The sequence below is a fragment of the Notothenia rossii genome (assembly GCF_949606895.1).
Source record: "Notothenia rossii genome assembly, chromosome: 10".
Lineage (NCBI taxonomy): Eukaryota > Metazoa > Chordata > Actinopteri > Perciformes > Nototheniidae > Notothenia > Notothenia rossii.
The window spans coordinates 59,932,347-59,955,741 of NC_136908.1; the positions used below are offsets into that span (position 1 = coordinate 59,932,347).

The 23,395-nt window shown below is 40.7% G+C and overlaps 2 protein-coding genes across 5 annotated transcripts in view; one reads left to right on the forward strand and one right to left on the reverse strand.

Annotated features, from left to right (window-relative positions):
• Nucleotides 1-6,308: 6,308 nt before the first annotated feature.
• On the reverse strand, nucleotides 6,309-19,474 carry ints13 (integrator complex subunit 13). 4 transcript variants are annotated; one of them, XM_079653185.1, is made up of 18 exons: nucleotides 19,087-19,474; nucleotides 18,259-18,509; nucleotides 17,703-17,777; nucleotides 17,309-17,511; nucleotides 15,836-15,916; nucleotides 15,302-15,392; nucleotides 14,639-14,767; nucleotides 14,314-14,337; nucleotides 13,334-13,418; nucleotides 13,134-13,226; nucleotides 12,243-12,332; nucleotides 11,783-11,961; nucleotides 10,869-11,033; nucleotides 10,551-10,705; nucleotides 8,498-8,734; nucleotides 7,532-7,662; nucleotides 6,635-6,770; nucleotides 6,309-6,548 (listed from the first exon to the last, which is right to left on the reverse strand). In XM_079653185.1, the coding sequence occupies exons 2-18, from the start codon at nucleotides 18,481-18,483 to the stop codon at nucleotides 6,512-6,514; spliced, it is 2,136 nt and encodes a 711-aa protein (XP_079509311.1). In that variant the 5' UTR covers nucleotides 18,484-18,509; nucleotides 19,087-19,474; the 3' UTR covers nucleotides 6,309-6,511. The 4 variants fall into 4 exon arrangements, with proteins under 4 accessions (XP_079509311.1, XP_079509309.1, XP_079509312.1 ...); XM_079653183.1 differs by having other exon boundaries at nucleotides 11,783-11,985; XM_079653186.1 differs by lacking the exon at nucleotides 14,314-14,337.
• A 663-nt stretch (nucleotides 19,475-20,137) lies between these two features.
• Nucleotides 20,138-23,395, forward strand: part of ano6 (anoctamin 6) — a 28,542-nt gene continuing 25,284 nt past the window's right edge. Inside the window, exon 1 of the mRNA XM_079655446.1 lies at nucleotides 20,138-20,441. Within this exon, the coding sequence (XP_079511572.1) occupies nucleotides 20,348-20,441 (94 nt within the window). The 5' untranslated portion in view covers nucleotides 20,138-20,347. The remainder of the gene's footprint in view (nucleotides 20,442-23,395) is intronic.

Genomic DNA, 23,395 nt, shown 5'->3' on the forward strand with positions numbered 1-23,395 from the left:
TATTTATAATTACCTGTAAATCCTTTTGAAAGTTGTAAGAAGAAGCAAATCAGTTTTCGGTAAAGATCCTCAAAGCCACAGCTCAGCAGAGTGAATGAGTGGAGCGGAGTGATCACTTATAAAAAGACAGCAGAAATGTAGGTTAGTTAACCCTTTATGTTAGACATTCAACTGAAACCTGAGCGTGATAATAAAAGGTTCTATCCAAAGGAATTAATAATCACAACAAGATTTGTTATTTCTTATATAATTATACACTATTTGACAGCGTTTCGTTTATCCAGCGCTTTTAGTAAATGTTGCACATGTGTTGTGAAGTTGGTGATGTTTCTTCATTTGCATGTGATTTGGTAAATGTGTGTTTTTCTGATTGCATCGTTTTCTCCTAAATTAAGTTTTTTGTGAAGTTGTAACGTGCTTTCCCTTGTCAGCCACCGTACAATGCAACACTACTGAATATGTTAACCTTTAAAAGCGTCAATTGTAAGATCGATAGACCAATAATGACGTAATTGGCTTATGTGAAAGGGGTTTGTTCGTGGCAACAAACCCACAAAGAATAATCACCTGACGGCAGTTTCTACAGAGCGTTGTAACTGTACTTCTACTCCACTACATGTATTTAAATGCTTTAGTTACTTTACAGATGTGGATGAATGATGTGAAATATAATCAAGTGTTAAATCAGACTTTAGTTCCACCTGGAGTAAATCCACAAGCTACCCTGCTGGTTGGCTGGTGAAGTATTATTTGAATTATTTGAAGGATTAAAGTAACGTGTTATGGCAGGAAAGTTCAATCTGGTATATTCATTTTAATGTCACCTCATATAGAATGTGTGTTAAACTTGTGATTTCTGCATTGAGTGACTTCTGCCTAGCAGATACCAAGAAGAGGCCCCTAGGGTTTCTCTGTTAATTATCAATAGTTTTTGCAATTAACAGGGGAATTCCCAGATACATTTTCAGATATAAGGCAGTTAAAGTCTTGTAGTTAATGATGCACATCCTGCAGGCCTTGAGACTTGGGTCACCCAGCAGTAAACGAGATAAAGGTCCTTTTGAGCTTATCAATAAAATGTATTAATTCCTTGTAAGTTGACTTCAAGGTGAAAGGAAGTTCACAGAATCCATTAAGCGACAAAGTCTTCTGTTAAAGATACATGATAGGATGTTTATGTGTGTTGAAGATGTTTAGGGGGAATGAGTGTGTGTCCTGTCAAAGAGTCCTCTGTCATGACTCCGAATCATTGATTTGGGGGATCTGCCCGGCAGAGGGACAAACACACACACACACACACACACACACACACACACACACACACACACACACACACACACACACACACACACACACACACACACACACACACACACACACACACACACACACACACACACACACACACACACACACACACACACACACACACACACACACACACACACACACACACACACACACACATACACTGTGAAGCAACAGATGGAATCAACAAACTGCTGACTCACTACCTGGGGTCCCGCCCAGAAGGGAAACCGACATAGCCGTGGGAACATGTTTCAAATGGGGGGTGCTGTGGGGATGACACCAGGGCCGGTTCAGACCAATTTGCTGTCCTAGGCAAGATTTTAGCTGGCAATGAAAAACCTCTACAAAGGACCAATACACTACAAAAAGAGAAACGTATTGACATAGTGGACAGCTTACATAAAAAGGCTTCAAATGTATTTAGTATTGCATGAACATATTTGAATTGGGGGGTGGACTTCACATCCGTCTAGACCTAGGGGGGTCCGCGGGTGCACCTCCGGGATGATTTTTTTAACATTTTAAAGTAAAATGCTTCAATCTGGTGCACTTTGAGCGCCCAATTACTAGAGACTGATTTACTGTAGGGGGTACAACTCTAAACACCCATATGAAAAAGATCGGTTTGCCTTTTATTAATCAAATAAGTATGTGAACATTTCCAATAACCTATAATAGCCAATAACAAATAAATGTAGGCTAGTGTATTTTATTTGTGTTGTTCATTTATATCTTAATTTACCAGTTAACATTTATTTATTTATGCATATTTTTAAATCTCTCCAGTTTTAAACGATATGTTTAGTTTACTGTCCTATAGTATACATTGGAATGATTTCAAACCTGTTTTTATTTATCCTAATAATTATAAAGGTGTGCCTTGGAAATATTTGTTTACATAAATTGTGATCAAAACGTTTGAGACCCACTGAGACAACTTCCCACAACACAAGTAACCGGATCAAAGTAACAGTACAGTCCGCGGCATATCACATCATAATATATCATGTATCTCCTTATCTGAGTCAGCTGAGCCGTATCTGGCCGTGCAACACTCACAGCGTCACATACTGTATGCAGAAGTATTATTTTAAGCAACACATTAAGTTGACGAAACACTCTCGAGTCAAATGTAATTAAAGTCAGATCGTGTGTTAGACGGGGCAGTGATATCATAAACCTGTTAATGTACGCATTCAAACACTTTTTCTTTTACTAGCTGTTTTCACCTTGCAGGTGCAGCTATGTGGCTTTGATCCTGGATAAAGTGTTTAAGTCGTGGATGTTTAAAGTTTAACGTCTTCATATTTGTTTAATATTATAGTTGACTTTTCATTCAGGAAGTATGACGCTGCGCTGTCAGTACGCTTCTCCATGTTTGTGATTGGTCGAATGCTCCAGATACCACCCCTTTCATGTGAACGCGCACCTAACTAGATAGGACATGGCTGGCTTGAGCGAACGAGTTGATAGCCAGTGTTGTAGGAAAGTTTAGCGAGAGCGGCTTTGTTTTGGATTAAGTCAACCGGATAACTCAAAAGATATCCAGGATAGGTTGAACTAGATTCGTAGTATACCCCCCCAAGTTAGCCGCTCAGCATAAGTTACCATGGAGATCTAGCCCACTAAAAAGAGAACAAGCGTCGTAGGACCGGAAACCCCAAGTTTTGCCTGAAGTTAACTCGCTATAAGCGAAAATCCGGCTTCGTAGTACAGGCCTCTGGTGTTTGATGTGGGCTGGCATGATCCTTTCTGCAGCGATAAATAAAGAAAACATGTTTTATAATAGTAATGATGGTAACAACATTAATATTAGTATAACTATTTATATAGACAAATAAATTATAAACATTCTAAGAGGCCGACTACAAATGGTAGATTCAATGGCTCTTGATGACACCAATGAGCAGTCCCAATAGATGCTGTTGTATAAAAAGAAATAGAATAGGTCCAGATTTCTTCTATTTTGTGTTGGATGATTTGTTTTATTGATTGCTGATGGATAGGGTTTATTCAACAGCAGTAAAGCATTAAGTTGCTAAATTAACGTACACTGAACTCTAAAACAACTTACCACTATTTAGGAAAGGCTCTGATCTGAAGGGTTGACTAGTAGGACATCAAAGAGGTGGAGGAGGTCTAGGTCATGTACAACCATTGGTAGAAGTTACACCTTAAAGAAAGATAAGGAAACAAGATAACACCTGCTCTCAGAAGAGCAGCCGCTGGGCGGAGTCACAGAAACGCTCAACTGATCTTCACTCCCCGACCGTTAGCGCCAGTCAAAACCATGTTTTATACCGCTTTATTTCAACCACTGCCGTCTCGCCGTTCCCCTGTGTCCCTTCCTCTCTGCCTGTCTGTGTCTGTTTCAGTTTTGCAAGCAAGACTGCTGGTAGACCAGCATAAATACCAGCTTCACCAGCATAGACCAGCTTAACTACCAGCTAAAACCAGCAACCATCTTAAGCTGGTCTATGCTGGGTTTTTTCAGCAGGGAGAGTATTCCTACACTCTGGTACTTCGACTTTTACTCAAGTAGAAGATCTGAGTACTTCTCCTTTTACTCAAGTACAAGATCTGAGTACTTCTCCCACCTCTGATCAACAGTCAGGTCTTTATTTGCCACTCTCTCATCACTGTTTACCCCTTACAGTGCCACTTACTCGCTGATACATGAGGCCATCGACACAAAAATGGCTCGCCACTCTTTGACCCTCTGACCCACTAGAAGGAAACCCCCCCTCTGGACCCTGACTCAGAGACTCAGCTCAGATTGGATTCACGGGGTTAGTCTGCTGCTGCTGACCTCTAAATGACTACATGGGATTGTTGTGGGTGCTTAGTCATTCAAGTCATATGCTGTAATGACTTGACCCTGTTTGAAAAGGAGCCCACGGTTGAATGGAGCTCAATGAGTGGAAGAACCTATGGCTAATGTAGTAATGGAAAAACAGGAAGCATGAATGATGTGGAAAACAAAGTGTTGTTATGTTGAAGTTCACATGAAGAAATACCTTAAAGAAGACATACATTAACTTATATTTGGGACCCAAGCTACTAGCCTTAATATAGGATAGAAAGGACCTAGCCTATATTAATTTCCTTTTTAGCTTTATTTTGATCACCACCATCTCCTGAGAGCAATATAAGCGGCTAAATGCAACACTGTGCTAGCCTGCTAGCCTGCTAGCCGCTAACTCTATCTATTTATTCAGACCTTCAGACCCAAGCTACAATCCTTTCACCTATAAACTGCTAAAGTGAATTTGTGTACATATAGCTGCTTTTCACACACATTTAGCAGACCGTGAGCATTAGCATTAATTTGGTGTCAGGCAGGGTTCAAGTTATAAACTGAGCTCTATGGGGGTCTTTGAAATGCGCACACACACACACACAATAATAAACATATGGACAGGGGTTACTATTTTAAAAAAAATGCATATGTATTTGGGAACCGATCCATGTGAACATATTTTGTGGGTGGACCTCAAATCCTAGGCATGAAAGTTTTACTCAGTTGTTTGGATTAATGTCAACCAGGCCTGCCAACCTTTGAGTTCAACTTGGAGTGAATTTTTTTTATGGTGAACCGAAAAAAGAAACGCTCATGTGTACAGTGTTACAAATGTATTGAACATGTACAAACTAGGGTTTCCCATTAATGTACCGGGCGCTACAGTGGAACACGCACATACACAGTGTACCCGCGACTGAAGACTCGATAATCAGCTCACAGCATATACAATGGCATATCGGTGTAAGCAGAGGAAAAGTGATATTTAAAAAAATATATATATATTGAAGTCAAAAGCATCAATCTGGTGCACTTTGAGAGCAACATTAAGAGATCTATGGATACATTAAGAGATCTATGGATACATCTCTCAACACCCATATGAAACAGAACTGTAAGCAGATTTTCTTTTTCTTTATGGATATTTTACAAATCACTTCCATTTTAAACGGTATTCTTGTTTTACTGTCATATAGTATTTCATAACTGTTTTTCATTTATTCTCATAAATGGTGACCAAACCGTTTGAGACCCACTGAGATATCTAGACTCAAGTTAACTATCAAACACTCAGAGTCCCTTCCCTCACTGAGCTGTAGTTATCTCTCTCAGTCTCAGTAAGGAAGTGACAGATTTCTTCCGGCTATGTATTTTCAAATTCTAGCAAACTCGAGCTGGTTTCTCCAAAATTACCTACCCCTCCTTTAATACAAAATAAATTCAGGTATTTGAAATCGCATTGGACACCGTTTTTTTTAACTGGTTTCACAAACTGCTCCAAATGCATGACACTGCAAAATACACAAATAACTAATAAAGGCTTTTTAAATGTGACTAGAATCCATACAATGGAGTTAATGGATGAACACACTGTCAGTTACAGTAGGGTTTCCTGTTGTTGCCCGTTTGTCATAATAACTATAGTTTGTTAACGTAAGGTGTCCCACTTTATGACTGGATAAGACTGGACAGCATATGTATCTCATGTCCCGCCTCCAACATGTTTGGAAAATGTCCCCAGATTGTATTGGATCTAGTTTAAAAGTAAAACCGTTTTTCTAAATTCAGGTGCTGCATGGATTGACACAAATACAGTTGTAATACTTTCAATACAGTGAACTCCATTTAAAAAAAAAATCAAACTGCTCCCTCTGCTGTTCAGAGCCCTACACTACATCCTTGAATCTTCAATTCACAGCATTTGGCCAATTTTTGTACACAGAATAAGTGTATAAAAATGGTCGTACCGAACAAATGACCAGTACCTACCTTCAGAACACTACTTCTGTTATTTACTGTCAGTCCTTCTGCATTTTTTTTTTCAATTTTAAGGAAGTTGTTGGTTATTTTTTGATAAATTAGATCTGATATAGCAGCACAGCAATACGATTATTTTACCAATTAAAAGTAATGTATGTATAATTAATGTAGTGTATACATAAGTGACTTTTAAAGTTAACGACACATGACACGAGAATTCAATTCATCACTTCCATATTCAACAGATTTTTATTGTGTTACACAATATGTGAACAGCATATCTACAAAATAATGAGTTAAAAAACGTATAAATTCCTCGTTAAGAGTTCACCATCTATTTAATTTTGTCGTCTTTTCTTCCTAAGACAACACTGTGGTCCAAAAATCTCTTTGTGGGCGGGGCTGAGATCTGTGGAGACATCATCTGGAGGACTTTCCGTTTTCGTGAACATCCATCCTGTCACAAAGGAAGGAGTTTGATTAAGACATGGGAATCGTGCGTGAGGAATATTGAGTTACAGATGCTTAATGTTTCCTACACACCCATTCTCCTCTTTGAGCTGCTGGTACAGCTCGAACTTGTTGTTGACGGAGCTCACTCTTCCCATGAACTCTTGGTGCTTCCTGGAGTTCGCTGCTGTGATGCGGTTGCTCCACATCGTGAGCAGCGAGACAGGACCTGTGGCAATAGAGAGACCGAGCCACAGATTAAAACACACATATCCAGAGTGGTGTCATCGGTGTGTATTTCACACATTTGTACACAAGCTACTTCTCCTATTATCTGCACGGCTTTCCACTTTCATAACAATACTACACATTTGTTTGAGTATATTGTTATAGTACACAGTTCTTTGGTATATCCATATTTCATAAAATAATTTTCTATATATTTTTTTTATAATAGTTTTTGATTTTTTGGTTGATTTTCTTACAAATGTATCTTCTTTAACGCAGCGTCCACACGGCGGCGTGCGTTGAAGCTTGCCGGTGAGTTTGTCTGAAACTCGACCAACAACCAATCACATGAATCTCCCGCCCCGGACACACAAGCACGCAGTTTGATTGGCTAGAGCTCGTACTGGCATATGATTTGATTGGCTGACGCTTCCGCCGAAGCTTCAAAAGTTGAACATTGCTCAACTTTTGAAGCGAAGCAACGCTCCCACAATGCAGTTCGGCAAAGCGTGACGTCACACCATTCAAAGTGAATGCCGCCATGTGGACGGTCCGTAACTGTGTTTATGTAGGCACCATATCAACCAAATTCCTCGTATGTGAAAATCTACTTTGCATTAAACCTGTTTCTGATTTACTGCAATAAGCTCTCATCGACACAGGCTCACCTGCAGGGAACTATCTGCCACTTTTCTGGTCAGTTTGTCAATGATTTCTAATGGTTTTGTTTACATTTTAAGCAGAAGTGTGTGATGAGTGTACCTTTGGCTCTCTCTGGAGGCGGGACCTCCTCAATAGAGAGGCGAGGCTTCTTATTGGCCGGTTCTGGAGAATCTGGGGAGTCTTTGATCACCTCAGACTCCGGCTCTTCCTTATCCAGCAAACCCTTTAGTCTGAAAACACACAGAAAGACACGTCAAAGCCACAGTCAAGAGGATTTCTATTTACATTTAGGATATTAATAATATACCTTTTTAAATCTCAGCTAAAAACTCACCTCTTTGCGCCGGCTTTTAATACTAGTTGACATAACATTTTTACATTTGTTTTTATATCTAGTTATTGTGCTCTGTATCATGCCCAAAGTGCTTCACAGAACAAGAAGGAAACATAACAACAATATTCAAATAAATACAGAACAAGATAAAACATCAACAGTGACCCTAATAACAAATGTCTCTCAGAGGGGCGTGGGGAGGGGCTCCTTACTTTCATCTAAAGTAACAGACAGAGAATCAGCACTTTGGAAACAGGGCTGAAACAGAGGGGATTATGGGTAATGCTGCAATGATCTGTTTGGTGTTTCAGCCAATCAGAGACAGGCTCTGGATATATCTGAGACCTGTGATATATTGATGAAAAACAGTATAATAGGGGACCTTTAAAGTAAAGTTAAAATAAAACAATGAAAAAAATCAAATGTAAAATGAAAGCAAAACTGAAAAACATGGAAAATGATACCAGTGAGAATTGAAAGTTAACCCAAATAAAAAAGATAGGGTTTTAATGTACTTTTAAGCATTTCAAGGGAGTTTGCTGTTCTAAAACAAAGCAATAATAGATTTTAAACTGCTCGAAGACAAGCACAGCTTACCGACCCTTACAGGATGTTTGTGTAGGTATATAGAGCCTATATTGAATATTGCCTTTTCATAAGAGATATTGTGAATGGGGGAAATAGTGATTTATTGTGATATGGTCTAAGATCCACGATATATGAAGACTGACCTTTCCGACTCCTGCCAGCTTTTGTCGTCTGCATCCTTGCTGCCATTTTTCTCCGTCTTGTCCTCCTTGTCCTCCCTCTTCCTCCCCCTCTTCTTCTTCTCCTTCTCCTCTTCCTCGGGGGGTTTGCTGCGGCAGGCGATGATGCAGTCGAGAACTCTCTGGTGTCGGTCCGTGGCTCCGGCGTGAGTTTTCACCAACGTCTCCAGCTCGTTCCACATGATACGGTACTGTTCGTCTCTGGGGGAAAAACATGGAGTGAGTGACACGGCTTTTTAACTAATGACCAGAGGTGGGAGGTAGTGGAGTACAAATACTTTGTTACTGTACTTATCTTTCTGGTAGCAGTACTTTACTCCACTACTTATTTTTCTGTCGACTTTTTACTTTTACTTATTTTGAACTCAAATACCTGTACTTTCTACTTCTTACATGTTGAACACAAATACCTGTACTTTCTACTTCTTACATGTTGAACTCAAATACCTGTACTTTCTACTTCTTACATGTTGAACCCAAATACCTGTACTTTCTACTTCTTACATGTTGAACACAAATACCTCTACTTTCTACTTCTTACATGTTGAACTCAAATACCTGTACTTTCTACTTCTTACATGTTGAACACAAATACCTGTACTTTCTACTTCTTACATGTTGAACTCAAATACCTGTACTTTCTACTTCTTACATGTTGAACTCAAATACCTGTACTTTCTACTTCTTACATGTTGAACACAAATACCTGTACTTTCTACTTCTTACATGTTGAACTCAAATACCTGTACTTTCTACTTCTTACATGTTGAACTCAAATACCTGTACTTTCTACTTCTTACATGTTGAACTCAAATACCTGTACTTTCTACTTCTTACATGTTGAACACAAATACCTGTACTTTCTACTTCTTACATGTTGAACTCAAATAGCTGTACTTTCTACTTCTCACATGTTGAACACAAATACCTGTACTTTCTACTTCTTACATGTTGAACACAAATACCTGTACTTTCTACTTCTTACATGTTGAACACAAATACCTGTACTTTCTACTTCTTACATGTTGAACACAAATACCTGTACTTTCTACTTCTTACATGTTGAACTCAAATACCTGTACTTTCTACTTCTTACATGTTGAACACAAATACCTGTACTTTCTACTTCTCACATGTTGAACTCAAATACCTGTACTTTCTACTTCTTACATGTTGAACACAAATACCTGTACTTTCTACTTCTCACATGTTGAACTCAAATACCTGTACTTTCTACTTCTTACATGTTGAACACAAATACCTGTACTTTCTACTTCTTACATGTTGAACCCAAATACCTGTACTTTCTACTTCTTACATGTTGAACACAAATACCTGTACTTTCTACTTCTTACATGTTGAACTCAAATACCTGTACTTTCTACTTCTTACATGTTGAACCCAAATACCTGTACTTTCTACTTCTTACATGTTGAACACAAATACCTGTACTTTCTACTTCTTACATTTTGAACACAAATACCTGTACTTTCTACTTCTTACATGTTGAACTCAAATACCTGTACTTTCTACTTCTTACATGTTGAACACAAATACCTGTACTTTCTACTTCTCACATTTTCCAAACAGCTGGTTCCTTTAGTCTGAATGTGTGTTTGGTGGCGTGATCATTATTATTTAGAGTCATTGCGTGCCTATTGATTTGAACACGATCCGTGTATCCATCATTTCCTGGTCTTCTCTAAAGAAGAGGGACCAATGAAAACGTTGTCATGTTGCCGTTGTTCAGCATGGAAACATTCATTAGCTAACAATGACATTACTGTTCTATTAATATAAAGGGAGGTCAGGTACTCTTTAAAACAGCTGCTAGTTATGGGTACTTTTTACTGAAGTACATTTCAAAGCCTCTTTACTTTGACTTCAGTAAAGAAGTTTAGTCAGTACTTCTACTTTCACCAGAGTATTTTTAAACACGAGTATCTGTACTTCTACTTGAGTAAAGGATGTGTGGACTTTTGCCATCTCTGCCCATAATGATTTTAGAATAAAGTACCTCTTGGGGCCTTTGCCTCTGGATCCTACGGTTGAAATAGGAAGTGGATCGTTCTTCCTCTCCATGTCGACCAGGTTATAAACCGTCTTCTGGCAGGTCAGAACGTCCTCTTCAGACAAAGTCTCTTTCACTATCAGGTTAGCTAGAGGCACCACCTAGTGGAGGAAAAGAGGAAGACACACGGGGAGGAGGAGGATGACGATGTGGGAGGCACAGTAGGTCGATTTTCTTTCATGTGTAGGAAAAAACTATATTTTGGTAAATGGTGAGAGAGATCTAGCAGAAGAAGCTCAGTATCTGTTGGTGTTGCTCACTCACGGCCTGCATGTTGAAGATGGTGGTCTGCGAGATGATCATTGGCCAGTACCGAGTGTGGCGCTCCAGCTGAGATTTGGCCCTCTCAGCTGGGAGCTTCCCCGAAGGATCATGGGAAGTCTCTGAAACGGGAGTGAGCCGGTTCTCCCTCATAAATTCCCCAAAATCCTGAAAGAGACAAAAAAACAGAGATCTCGTTTAAAGGTCTCCTATTAAACTCTTCTTCATCAATATATCACAGGTCTCAGATATAGAGAACATGTCTCTGATTGGCTGAAACACCAAACAGATCATTGCAGCATTACCCATAATCCCCTCTGTTTCAGCCCTGTTTCCAAAGTGCTGATTCTCTGTCTGTTACTTTAGATGAAAATAAGGAGCCCCTCCCCACGCCCCTCTGAGAGACATTTGGTTAAAAAGAACTCAATGGTGCTCTAGGAGGAGATTCAGGTGATAATGGAGGGGGGTTACCTTGGTTGCTGATTGGCTAATGGTTACATTAAACATTTCCTGAAGATGGAAAGAATTAGGTTTTCTCTGAGTGGCCCCTGAAATACATTTGGGAAAATATGGGGCCCTTTTTTCAAACTTGTTAAGACGAGGAAGTTCCAATCATTCCTGATTAAACTTTTGCATTTTGGACGAGGTGCTGCCGTACTGACATGTATTGTTTATTATTGACATCTTTGTTTTAGCTGACTGGTTTTCTATTTATTTATTTGTTTGTGTGTTTGTCTTCTGTCTGTGTGGGATCTTGTTTGTATTTACATTGTTACTCGACCTATTTCTCTATAAAGTGAACATTTGTTTACCTGCTTTCGATACATGCTCTGATAGAATAACTGTATGCTGTTGAAAAACCTCAATAAATAAAGTTTATAAATATCAAAATGGACCAAAGTTGAAACTGAACGTACGGTGATGCGGTAATCTGTCACTCGGCCCCCGCAGCCCTCGCTGATGGAGGGCGGGTCTTCCAGGGTGGAGCGGTTGCTGTTGAGGACGTGAAGGAAGATCTCTCCTCCGTGGCTGCTGAGCATGTGGCTGATGACCTTTGACCCTGACTTCCTGGGCTGCTCCAGCAACACTGAGCGACCTGTGGTCAGTCGCGAAGAAAAAACTAAAGGTGATCAATAAAACAGTTAGTCTGGAGAGACTCAGGGAGAGAAAGACACAAATAGACGTGAACGTTAAATAGTCAAACCAAAAATATTAGTATAGGTTTAATGTATTCTGGATTTGGAGGTAACTTATGTAGTGTTAGGAGCATAACTGCTTTAATACGGATAGTTACCTAGATGAATGACACATTTATGTAGCCAAAACTCTCAAAATTGCAATTTCTTCGCTTTAAAAATAGACAGTTTTCCAGCTTACCGTTGAGCAGGAAGTTAGTGAGACATGACGAGGGACGACTGTTCACGTCTGTGGGGGAGATGCGATATGCTCCTGTACAGTAATGCAGCTCTGAGGTGGAAAAAACACACAAATAGATCAAAATCTAAATCAAAAGTGTGAATACTCGTCCCAAAAATAGTAGACGGATGGTATAGACATTTCAAAATAACAAAGACAAGACCAAGACACACACACACACACACACACACACACACACACACACACACACACACACACACACACACACACACACACACACACACACACACACACACACACACACACACACACACACACACACACACACACACACACACACACACACACACACACACACACACACACACACACACACACACACACACACACACACACACACACACACACACACACACACACACACACACACACACACACACTACAGTATGAGGGAGGGTAGACAAACAAGGACAGGCAAACAAGTAAGTATAGTAAAATAAAAATAAAATAAAATGGCAGCCAAGAGGAAGTTGATTGAGAGGGGGGGGGGGGGGGGGGGGCTTATGGGTAGACAGAGTGGAAAAGATGTGTTTTGAGGCGGGACTGAAAGACTGTGAGGGACTCAGAGTCACGGAGATCTTGGGGGACGGAATTCCAGAGCCTAGGAGCTGCCACTGAGAAGGCTCTGTCCCCAAAGCTGCAGAGTGTGGATGGGGGTGCTGCAGCCCCCTCAGCACCCCCCCCCCCTTCCCGCGTCCATTCACGATGTCTCGCAGACCCCACGCAGCAAGCAGGAAATGAACCCAGCCCTCTCACTGTCCGCTCCTCGCAGCAGGACCTTTAAAAGCCTTAATATGAAATAACACACACACGACCTCCAGCTGCTCCCACCTATGCTGTTGGTTCGAGGCGTGCACCACTTCAGTGTGATCGTCTCCTTCAGTCCGTTTTCTCTCGTGCTGCTGCCGGCCATATGCAAGTCTCCTGCAACACACAAAGGTCACATGTTAGGTGTTCATTCCTGAGGACGAGTGGATGAATACAACATGTACACACACGCACACACGCAGGATGCCGTAAAGACTTCTCACCGCTCTTAAAGAACTCCATGTGAGCGTCTCTGTGATGCAGGAGCTCCACGTCGTAATTGGCCGACGTGTTGGCGTGCTGCTCTTCCTGCACATCCGCAGAAACAACAACACATACAGGTGAGTGGGGTGTCAGCTGTTCTAATGTGCTAACTAACACACACACACACACACACACAAACACAGGGTCAAACACACATAACACTGCTGATTTCATGTTCGGAAGGGTAAATGAAAATGAACAAAGTAAAACAAAAGAAGCTCTCTGGGTGAATGTGAAATATGATTTCTACTCACATCAGGGACTAGTGTTGAATGCATGAGTCTTTAAATGAGCTAAATACTTGTTGACATAAATGATATATTTCCAAAACCAGATTTGATATACTGGGCCTGATGCTTAATATGCTGATTCGAAGCTAATTTGAAAACTTTCTACACCTAAAATAACAGTTTTAGATGGACTAAAGGGGGAATCATTACACATATAACGGGTCAAGTTTAAAACTAGTTCAATCCAGACAGCACAATGAACCACAACAAGACACTAGAGGGGGAGTGAGTAGGAACTGATGGGGGAACAGAGACCAAGGGGGAACTTTGGATAACTTTGAAAAGTTTAAAAACACACAGGAGAGGCAACGCTGGTCAGAGAAGTTTGGACATAGAAACAATTGAATGAAACATTCAAACTCTGCATAATTTTAAGCAGATATGTCAGAAATGTTATAAAAATCGGTGAGCCAATGTAGTCCGAGCTAAAGTCAAAAAGTGAATTTTGAGGTGTGCAGCAGACCGACCAGAGTTGCCCCGTCCTTCACTGGAGCCTCACCAGAAATCTGTAGACCAACTGTCACATCAAAACAAATGAAAAGACACTGTGTCTGCCTAGCAACAGCAGAGCTCCAAACATACACTGTGTACACTATGTGGTGTAAAAACTCTGACCCTCCCTTTCATGTGTGTGTGACAAGAGTACTAACCTGTTCGCAAACATTTAATGTGGGCTAGCAAAACAGAAAATACAGCATGAAACCAGCAGCAGAATCACAGTCAGATCAACATGCAGATGAGATAAAACAAAGTGGGGATGGGTAATTATCGGTGAGGACGGGCGCATACGGAAAGATAAAGCAAGCAAAAAAAAAAAAAATGCGTCAAGGCTGGAATGGAATAATCCAAAAATGATGGTTCACTGCATTCTGGATGTGATACGTGTGTACTAGCAAAAGATCGTACGAGTCTAAATGGATTTGAATGAAGTCGAAGCATGTGCATGGTCAAGATGAAGGGCAGGAAGCCCCTTACCTTCATGGGGATGTTTGTGATGGTGGTGGAGGCCAGGTCATAGTGCTGCTGGACCAGGATGTTGAGTTTGGTGGCGAGGTGGCGCCCCGCACGAACTGAGTGAACCTCGCTGGTGAGCAGAGAGGAGATCTGAGGGGAGCGGGCGAGAGGAACACACAGGGTTAGATCTAGCAGTTAGTGCCATGTTCAATCAATCAATCAATCAATCAATCAACCAATCAATGTTTATTTATATAGCCCAATATCACAAATGTTACATGTGTCTCAGTGGACTTCACAGTTTGAACAGAATATCAGTATGACAATATGACCCCCTCTGTCCTTAGACCCTCACATCGTACAAGGAAAGACTTCCAGAGAAACCCCCAAAGGAAAAAGGGAAGGAACCTCAAGGAGAGCAACAGAGGAGGGATCCCTCTCCCAGGACGGACAGACGTGCAATAGATGCCGTGTGTAAATTGAAAAGATAATACATTTACAACATAGGTAGACCAAATGTTTGGAAATGCGTGTGTCTATAATAACAACATGAATCCACGAGGATGTCAACAGTCCTGTGGGAGCCTTCAGGGAAGTGGTATGGTGAGAGTCAGGCAGGACCACAGAGACAGGTTCAGACACTTTCATGTTTGGTTTATAAAAGGCTTCCTGGTGAGCACACACCTCTTTCTTGGGCCGGTCGGACACCAGCGGCTCCTCGCCCTGCGGGTGGATGTGAACCAGAACCAGGTCACACTGCTGGATTGCCATCAGCCTGAAACACACGAAGAGAGAGTTGCAATTTAAGAAATGAAATCTAAGAGTCATTCATCAACAGAATCTGTATTACAGCCTATTTTGAGCCACTATAACCAAATTCCAATCACTTAATAAAAAGGGACAATGAGTACTCTCAATAATCACGTATGACCCACGTGTGTCTGTATTGACGAGACCCTCAGCATGGTTCTTCTTATTTGTCAGATTAGGAAGCGTTCGGGCATTACCATCCTTAATGGCTTCCAGGAGCCAGATCAAAAGTATGCAGCCAAGAGGAAGTCCCGAACAGGGCGACAACAGCACGGGGACATGAAAATACAGCGAGGGAAGCCCAAGCTGAGGGAGCTGAGTTATAAAAGGAAGTGTTTGGAAATCATACTCGTTGTGCCTCGAACAAGACAGTGACACTTCTCTCTCCACACTTCCTCTGATACTGACCTGTCAGAACCTGCTGCCAGGCGGTTCTGTTCCAAAATGGTTTCTTGGATGCAGTCCTCCAACATGCGCACATGGGTATCGCTGTGAAGGAACACCAAACGAGCGCTGCATTAGCAAAGTCAAAAATGATACAACACACACCAAGAGCTTCATTTATAAATAGGAACTAATAAGGTAAATGATGACCGTACGATATGACACTCCCACACACACTCAGACACTCCCACACACACACACTCAGACACTCCCACACACACACACTCAGACACTCCCACACACACACACTCAGACACTCCCACACACACACACTCAGACACTCCCACACACTCTCCCACACACACACACACACACACACACTCAGACACTCCCACACACACACTCAGACACTCCCACACTCTCCCACACACACACTCAGACACTCCCACACACACACTCAGACACTCCCACACACACACTCAGACACTCCCACACACACTCAGACACTCCCACACACACACTCAGGACACTCCCACACACACACTCAGGACACTCCCACACACACACTCAGACATTCCCACACACACTCAGGACACTCCCACACACACACTCAGACACTCCCACACACACACACTCCCCCCCACCCCCACACACACACACACTCCCCCCCACCCCCACACACACACACACACACTCCCACACACACTCCCACACACAGAAACTCCCACACACACTCAGACACTCCCACACTCAGACACTCCCACACACACCCACACACACTCAGACACTCCCCCACACACTCAGACACTCCCACACACACTCAGACACTCCCCCACACACACTCAGACACTCCCACACACACACTCAGACAATCAAATCCAGCACCAGACACTTGTTACGCTGCTATGGACAGTCTTGCATTAATGTAAATTTCCCAAAGATTTTGAAGTGACTGTTATTTTATACATATTGATTGTTGTGCTTGTATTGATGTCTTAATGTGTGCATGTGTATAAATGTGTCTGTTGATTGTGTGTATATAGGATATACATATTTTTGTATTCGGGATTGTGGGAAACGGTATTTCGATCTCTCTGTCTGTACACACAAACTGGAAGATTGACAATAACAGACTATAACACTCCTTGTTGTTAAATACCAACTATGTGCAATATGTGCAATATGTATATATATGCCGTTGATAATTGTGCAATATATGCCTGGCTGCTAAATCCTCAGAACTGTTACAGGATGTGTTTCTTTGTAAATTGTGTAACTTTTGTATTATTGTATGCATGCTTTCTTAGGTAACATTAAGCTGTCTTTGGCTCTTTTCTGCTGTAACAATGTACATGTCCCCTCTGTGGGACTAATAACGTTATTCTGATTCTGATCAAGCTGACTTTGATGAACGTAGATTATTTGTAAAGTACAAAACAGTGACAATTCAGAGTTACTGAGAGGCAAATGAATCAAAATGTCGATATAAGCGTGTACCTCTTAGCGTTGGTCAGGCAGATGATGCGCCCCCTGTTGGCCACTCTCTCCGCGGTGTCCATCATGTCGGTGCGCCTCTCGTGCTGCAGCTCTGTGATCTTACACAGCGACTCCACCGCAGCCACCAAGCCGTGCAGGATGCTGCAACACTCGGGGTCCTCGCGGGGGTTAGGTGGCCCGACGGCTGCCAGAGCGGACATGAGCTGCCAGAGGAGAGAAACCGCACGGTCACATGCCAGACTTCTGCAAACACGTGGCCACTGATGATCTTTAGAAATGTGGCACGTCTCAGAAATGTTGCAAATTGGAAACGCAGCTTGTTAATGCAAAGCTAACAGGGATTATATACGTTATAATTGTTACTGTGACTGAGTTCTTGTGGGCAGTGGATTACCTCATGCGTGCTCTGGTCTTCCTGCCTCCATGTATTCAAGATGTGGAACTCTGAATCACTTACAACGTAATTAATCTGTCAAATAAAGAGTTGGCAGACATGTGAAGTCATTAGTGCTTGGTTACTACATTTATTAAATTGTTTTTGAAGCATATCTAATAGACTGTCTGTTTTATATACATTTCAATATTCACACACTTTTAAGGGGAGAAAATAGATGTCACAATTAAAATTCCCCAGTTGGTAACTAAAAGAAAGACAATTATTTTTGTATAAGATAAGATGTACTTTATTGATCCCAATTAAAGACATGGTATTGTACAATAAAAATTAAAAGACTAGAAGACAGACAGACAGACAGACAGACAGACGGATAGATGGATAGATGGATAGATAGATAGACAGACAGACAGACGGATAGATAGATATACAAAATGCAAATTAAGTAACACTTTAAATGTCCCTGCTGTGGGACAAATAGAGACATTTTGATTGGAGAAACAGTAAAAAGATATTTCAGCCTTGGATAAAAAAAAAAACGAAATAAGGAGCTAACCAGTTTGTGAAGGGGGTAAACGTCGTAGAGGATCCGGCAGTACTCCATGCTGCACTCCACAGCGCAGGTCCACAGGGATTTGGACACCGGGGCCAGAGGAATAACCCCCTGCCCTCGACTCTTCGTCAGCACGTCGCACTCCACCTGCTGCCGGCTGGACTCCGCCATGTATGGACAGTGATCCACCACGAACACCGTCTTGTGAGCCACGGAGAAGATCTTCATTTTGCGAATCTAACGTGTGGACTGATCTGAAAGGGGATAGCAGAAGGACACACCGCTGGATTTAAATGCAGAATTATTCAAATAACAAGCCAAGAGTAGAACAACTAAAACAATGCCTGTATTGTAAAGTATTCTGTAAGTCTGAATGACAGGGATCACATTTAAGTTAGATTACTGCTTTACAAATGGAAAATATCTCATGTATACGTGTACTACTTCTGATCATGCATATGTGTAAATGCATATATTACTTTTCATTATGATTTCCTGTCCATTTCAAACACTTACTATCACAACTGTATATTCTTAAATGTATAACTTAAACATTGTATGACTCAGATTTTGCATTCGGGGTATGGTGGTGCAAACATAAACAACACAAGGAAATACATTGTAAGAGAAGGTCAAAGATATAACAATTATGAAATGAAAATATTTTTAAAAAACGATTTAACGTTAAAAAAAATAAAGACAACTATTTTTCTATCATATGATTATTATTTTAAGTGGCAGGTTGTTTAGGGAAATTAAAAACGACAATTTGTTAACGTTTCTTGGTATTATCTGAAGATTAGGTTATACATATAAATATGACAAACTCACCTGGAGAAAATCTTCCCGGTTAGGAAATAATCTGATCCAAATAGAGACCGTGACTTCTCTTTTTAGGTCAAAGTATGCCCATTAAAAGGACATATTATTCATCAATAGCTTCAAGCTAACACGACTAGTGCTAAAGTAGCATGTCGTCCTTTAGCTAAAACTAGCCGCAATCTTTTATTTACTGATTCGTGTTTATCCCCGGCGACACAAACACTCACCCATCATGGTGAAATACTCAAATTAATGTTTTATATTAAGTCTATGATGACCTAACTGTTCAGAATGACACAGCAGAGACAATGCATTTTAAGCCGCTTCAAGCTAGCAGGTTTGTTATTGGCGGAAACCATGGCGGCATAAAGGGTCCGTCACTCTTTTCCTTCCCCCTCCTGCTAAGCCGTATTCAAGGTTCCTTTAAAACAAGTTGACTTAAGCACTTTGAAATGTTGGGAATTATGAGCATTATCTGAATCAACGAAGAAATCACCGACGATTTACTTTGAATCCTGAGAGAAATCTATTCACTGTGGCTTGTACAAAGTTGCTTTTACTGCTTGTGTGTGATAATGTCCTGTTTGTTGTAGATAAATAAAGTTGTATCGGTAAAAGAAAAAGGGTTAAAGAGAACGGTAAATTCCTACGTTGGTGTTACCTGAACACCGCAAACAAAAGAAGAATGGTTTATCTTAAAAATATGTTTAAAATATGTATTTTGACCTGAGATTAAAGTCAGAATTCTGAGATTTTCAGAACAAATATATAATCTTTTATTTTTTGTAATATAATTTTATTATATAAAAAATGAACATATTTTCCCTCAGAATTCTGACTTAAATCTCAGAACAAAAATCTGGTCAGAAAAATAATCGCACAAGGCCCTAATCCCCTTCCGTGTGAGAAATATGTAAATAACAACAATGTAAAGTAACGTTGGCCTACAGGTACATGTGTTGTGTTCACATCATGGTTCACATACACTTCCACATGTGTTAATTGGCATGCTAAGCTAAAAGGAATGAAGTGGGCGGAACCTCCTCCTTCTTCTCCTCCTCCTTCGACCCCACCCGTTTCACTTCCATTCTTTCAAGTCTGAACTTGAGAAAAAAATTAATGTAGCGGAGATATTCGGAAATAAAGCAAGAATGTGCGGATGAAGGGGCTGCGCAGTGAAGAAGCCATTGTGAAAACACACCACAGACTAAGGGGTGAAGTAAAGTTGTTCTGCTCTCGGTGACATGACTGGAGAACCAGAACCAGGACTATGAGCAATAACGACATCTTCGAGATGGATTCTTTGTGTGACACAGAGGAGATGGAGGGTGATATGGAGCTGGGCATGATAGACGAGGACATGGGTAAGAAATCAGCGATATTTGATTTTTACAAGGTGTTGTTTTGGTGTGCATGTGGTGTAAAGTGCATTTACTCTATTACTGTACTTTAGTGCAATTTTGAGGTTCTTGTACTTGTATATCTTTGCTACTTTGTTCTTCTACTCCACAATTCAGAGGTTAATATTGTACTTTTACTCCACTACATTTATTTAATACCTTTGGCAGTCGTGTAAAGTAACTAAGTAGATTTACTCAAGTCCTGCACTTAAGTAAACATTTGAGGGACTTGTACTTTACATGAGTATATTGTATGCTACTTTCTACTACAAATCCACCACAATTCAGATATAAATCACGTACTTCTACTCCACTACATGTATTTAATACCTTTAATTACTTTACAGATTTGGAATAATGTGAAATATAATCAAGTCTTAAATCAGACTTTAGTTCCACCTCACAAGCTACCCTGCAGTATACAAAGTCATTCAAACTAGCTGCACCTTTACCAGCTTTGAAAACACTTTAATGATCAATCATTATAAAAAATATTATATTTATATTATTCTGAAATGGACCAATCTGCACAATGACTACTTTTACTTTTGGTACTTTAAGTATATATTTGATGCTAATACTTTTGAATTTTTACTTGAGTTCATTATTGTTTACCCATGTCTACCATCATGAAATCAAACCTGTTGTATCTTCAAAGGATACGAGATAATACAGAAGTATGATCAACATTCAGATCATTCATGCGCAGCAGAACAACTGTGGGGGTGTGGTTAAGACATTTTTAGGAAGGCAGGCACACACACACACACACACACACACACACACACACACACACACACACACACACACACACACACACACACACACACATACAACAATCGCAAATACATTTAGATAACAGATGTTGGGCAACCGTCAGTTAAAAAGCAACTCTCAAAACAAGCTAGAGTCCCTGTGTCTTGCGTGGCTCTTTGAAAGGGTAAATAAACTCCACCCATTCACACTCTTTTGTTTCTTACATTGTTCACATTCCTGTTGCTCAAAACTGTAACAGCAAATTAACTTTGGAGTAGCCTACCGTAAATATAGAGTTGGAAAGATACAGCTGTCAGCTCCCACTCTTCACTCAATCTGTGAGCTACACTGAGTCTGGCCTTGTCAATAATGACATATTGTTTGGTATAATGGCATTCACTATGAGAGACAAATGAGCCTTTGGGTTAACTTGTCAGAAATATGTAGAAGACCCGGAACATTACACAACGTGCACTTTGTTGAAAGGGGCCCTATTCTGCTTTTTGTGGTTTTCCATTTCCTGTAGTGGGTTATATAGGTTTTTGTGCATGTATATGGCAAGGCCTCCATTGGACACCTTTGTTTATTTCCCTAACATAGTGACATCCCTATGTAACACTTGCACTTCTATTGGCTAGCGCTCCAACACATTGTACGTGATATGCTAACTGGCGGGACATCTCTAAGCGGTTGACCAATCACAACAGAGCCGACCAGCTAACCAATCGGAGCAGACTGGGCTCTGGTTTCAGACAGAGGGTGAAAAGAGGTGCTGCAGCACAGACAGTATGAGAACAATAAAGAGCTTTTTGAACATTAAAAATGGAGACATGTCACAGGAGAGACACTACCTACTGACATACACCTGAACATCAGCAGGAGAGGACTCTTTAAAGTAGAGACACTACCTACTGACATACACCTGAACATCTGCAGGAGAGGACTCTTTAAAGTAGAGACACTACATACTGATATACACCTGAACATCAGCAGGAGAGGACTCTTTAAAGTAGAGACACTACATACTGATATACACCTGAACATCAGCAGGAGAGGACTCTTTAAAGTAGAGACACTACATACTGATATACACCTGAACATCAGCAGGAGAGGACTCTTTAAAGTAGAGACACTACATACTGATATACACCTGAACATCAGCAGGAGAGGACTCTTTAAAGTAGAGACACTACATACTGATATACACCTGAACATCAGCAGGAGAGGACTCTTTAAAGTAGAAACACTACATACTGATATACACCTGAACCTCAGCAGGAGAGGACTCTTTAAAGTAGAGACACTACATACTGATATACACCTGAACATCAGCAGGAGAGGACTCTTTAAAGTAGAGACACTACATACTGATATACACCTGAACATCAGCAGGAGAGGACTCTTTAAAGTAGAGACACTACGTACTGATATACACCTGAACATCAGCAGGAGAGGACTCTTTAAAGTAGAGACACTACATACTGATATACACCTGAACATCAGCAGGAGAGGACTCTTTAAAGTAGAGACACTACATACTGATATACACCTGGAGATCAGCAGGAGAGGACTCTTTAAAGTAGAGACACTACATACTGATATACACCTGAACATCAGCAGGAGAGGACTCTTTAAAGTAGAGACACTACATACTGATATACACCTGAACATCAGCAGGAGAGGACTCTTTAAAGTAGAGACACTACATACTGATATGAACATGAAGAAGGGCAGAATATGTCATCTTGAATATAACTTGTTCACTTGTTATACATTATGTACAGACACACTGTCTCTACCTTTTATGCTGTAATAACTGCAGTACAACACGTTTAACTTGTACCCAACACATGGTGCATTTATCCCAGATCGCACCACAGTGTTTCTGTGGTTAGATGTATATGAGGAAGAGAGCTAGGTCTCAACTAATGGAGGCATGTTTCAATGAAAATGAATTGCAACATTTTCCATTCAAAACGCCCACTTAAAGGAACTATCTGCTATTACTTAAGTCTGATTTTAGAGCTGATTCCTTTCCTCAGTGAAGACATTGCACTCTGCTGATGTCATTGAATGCCCAAGTGTGTGTGATGAAGAAAGTATTTCCTGTCAGATGGTGAGAAGAAGCACACTAAGCTGGCTTATTTTAAATATCATAATCC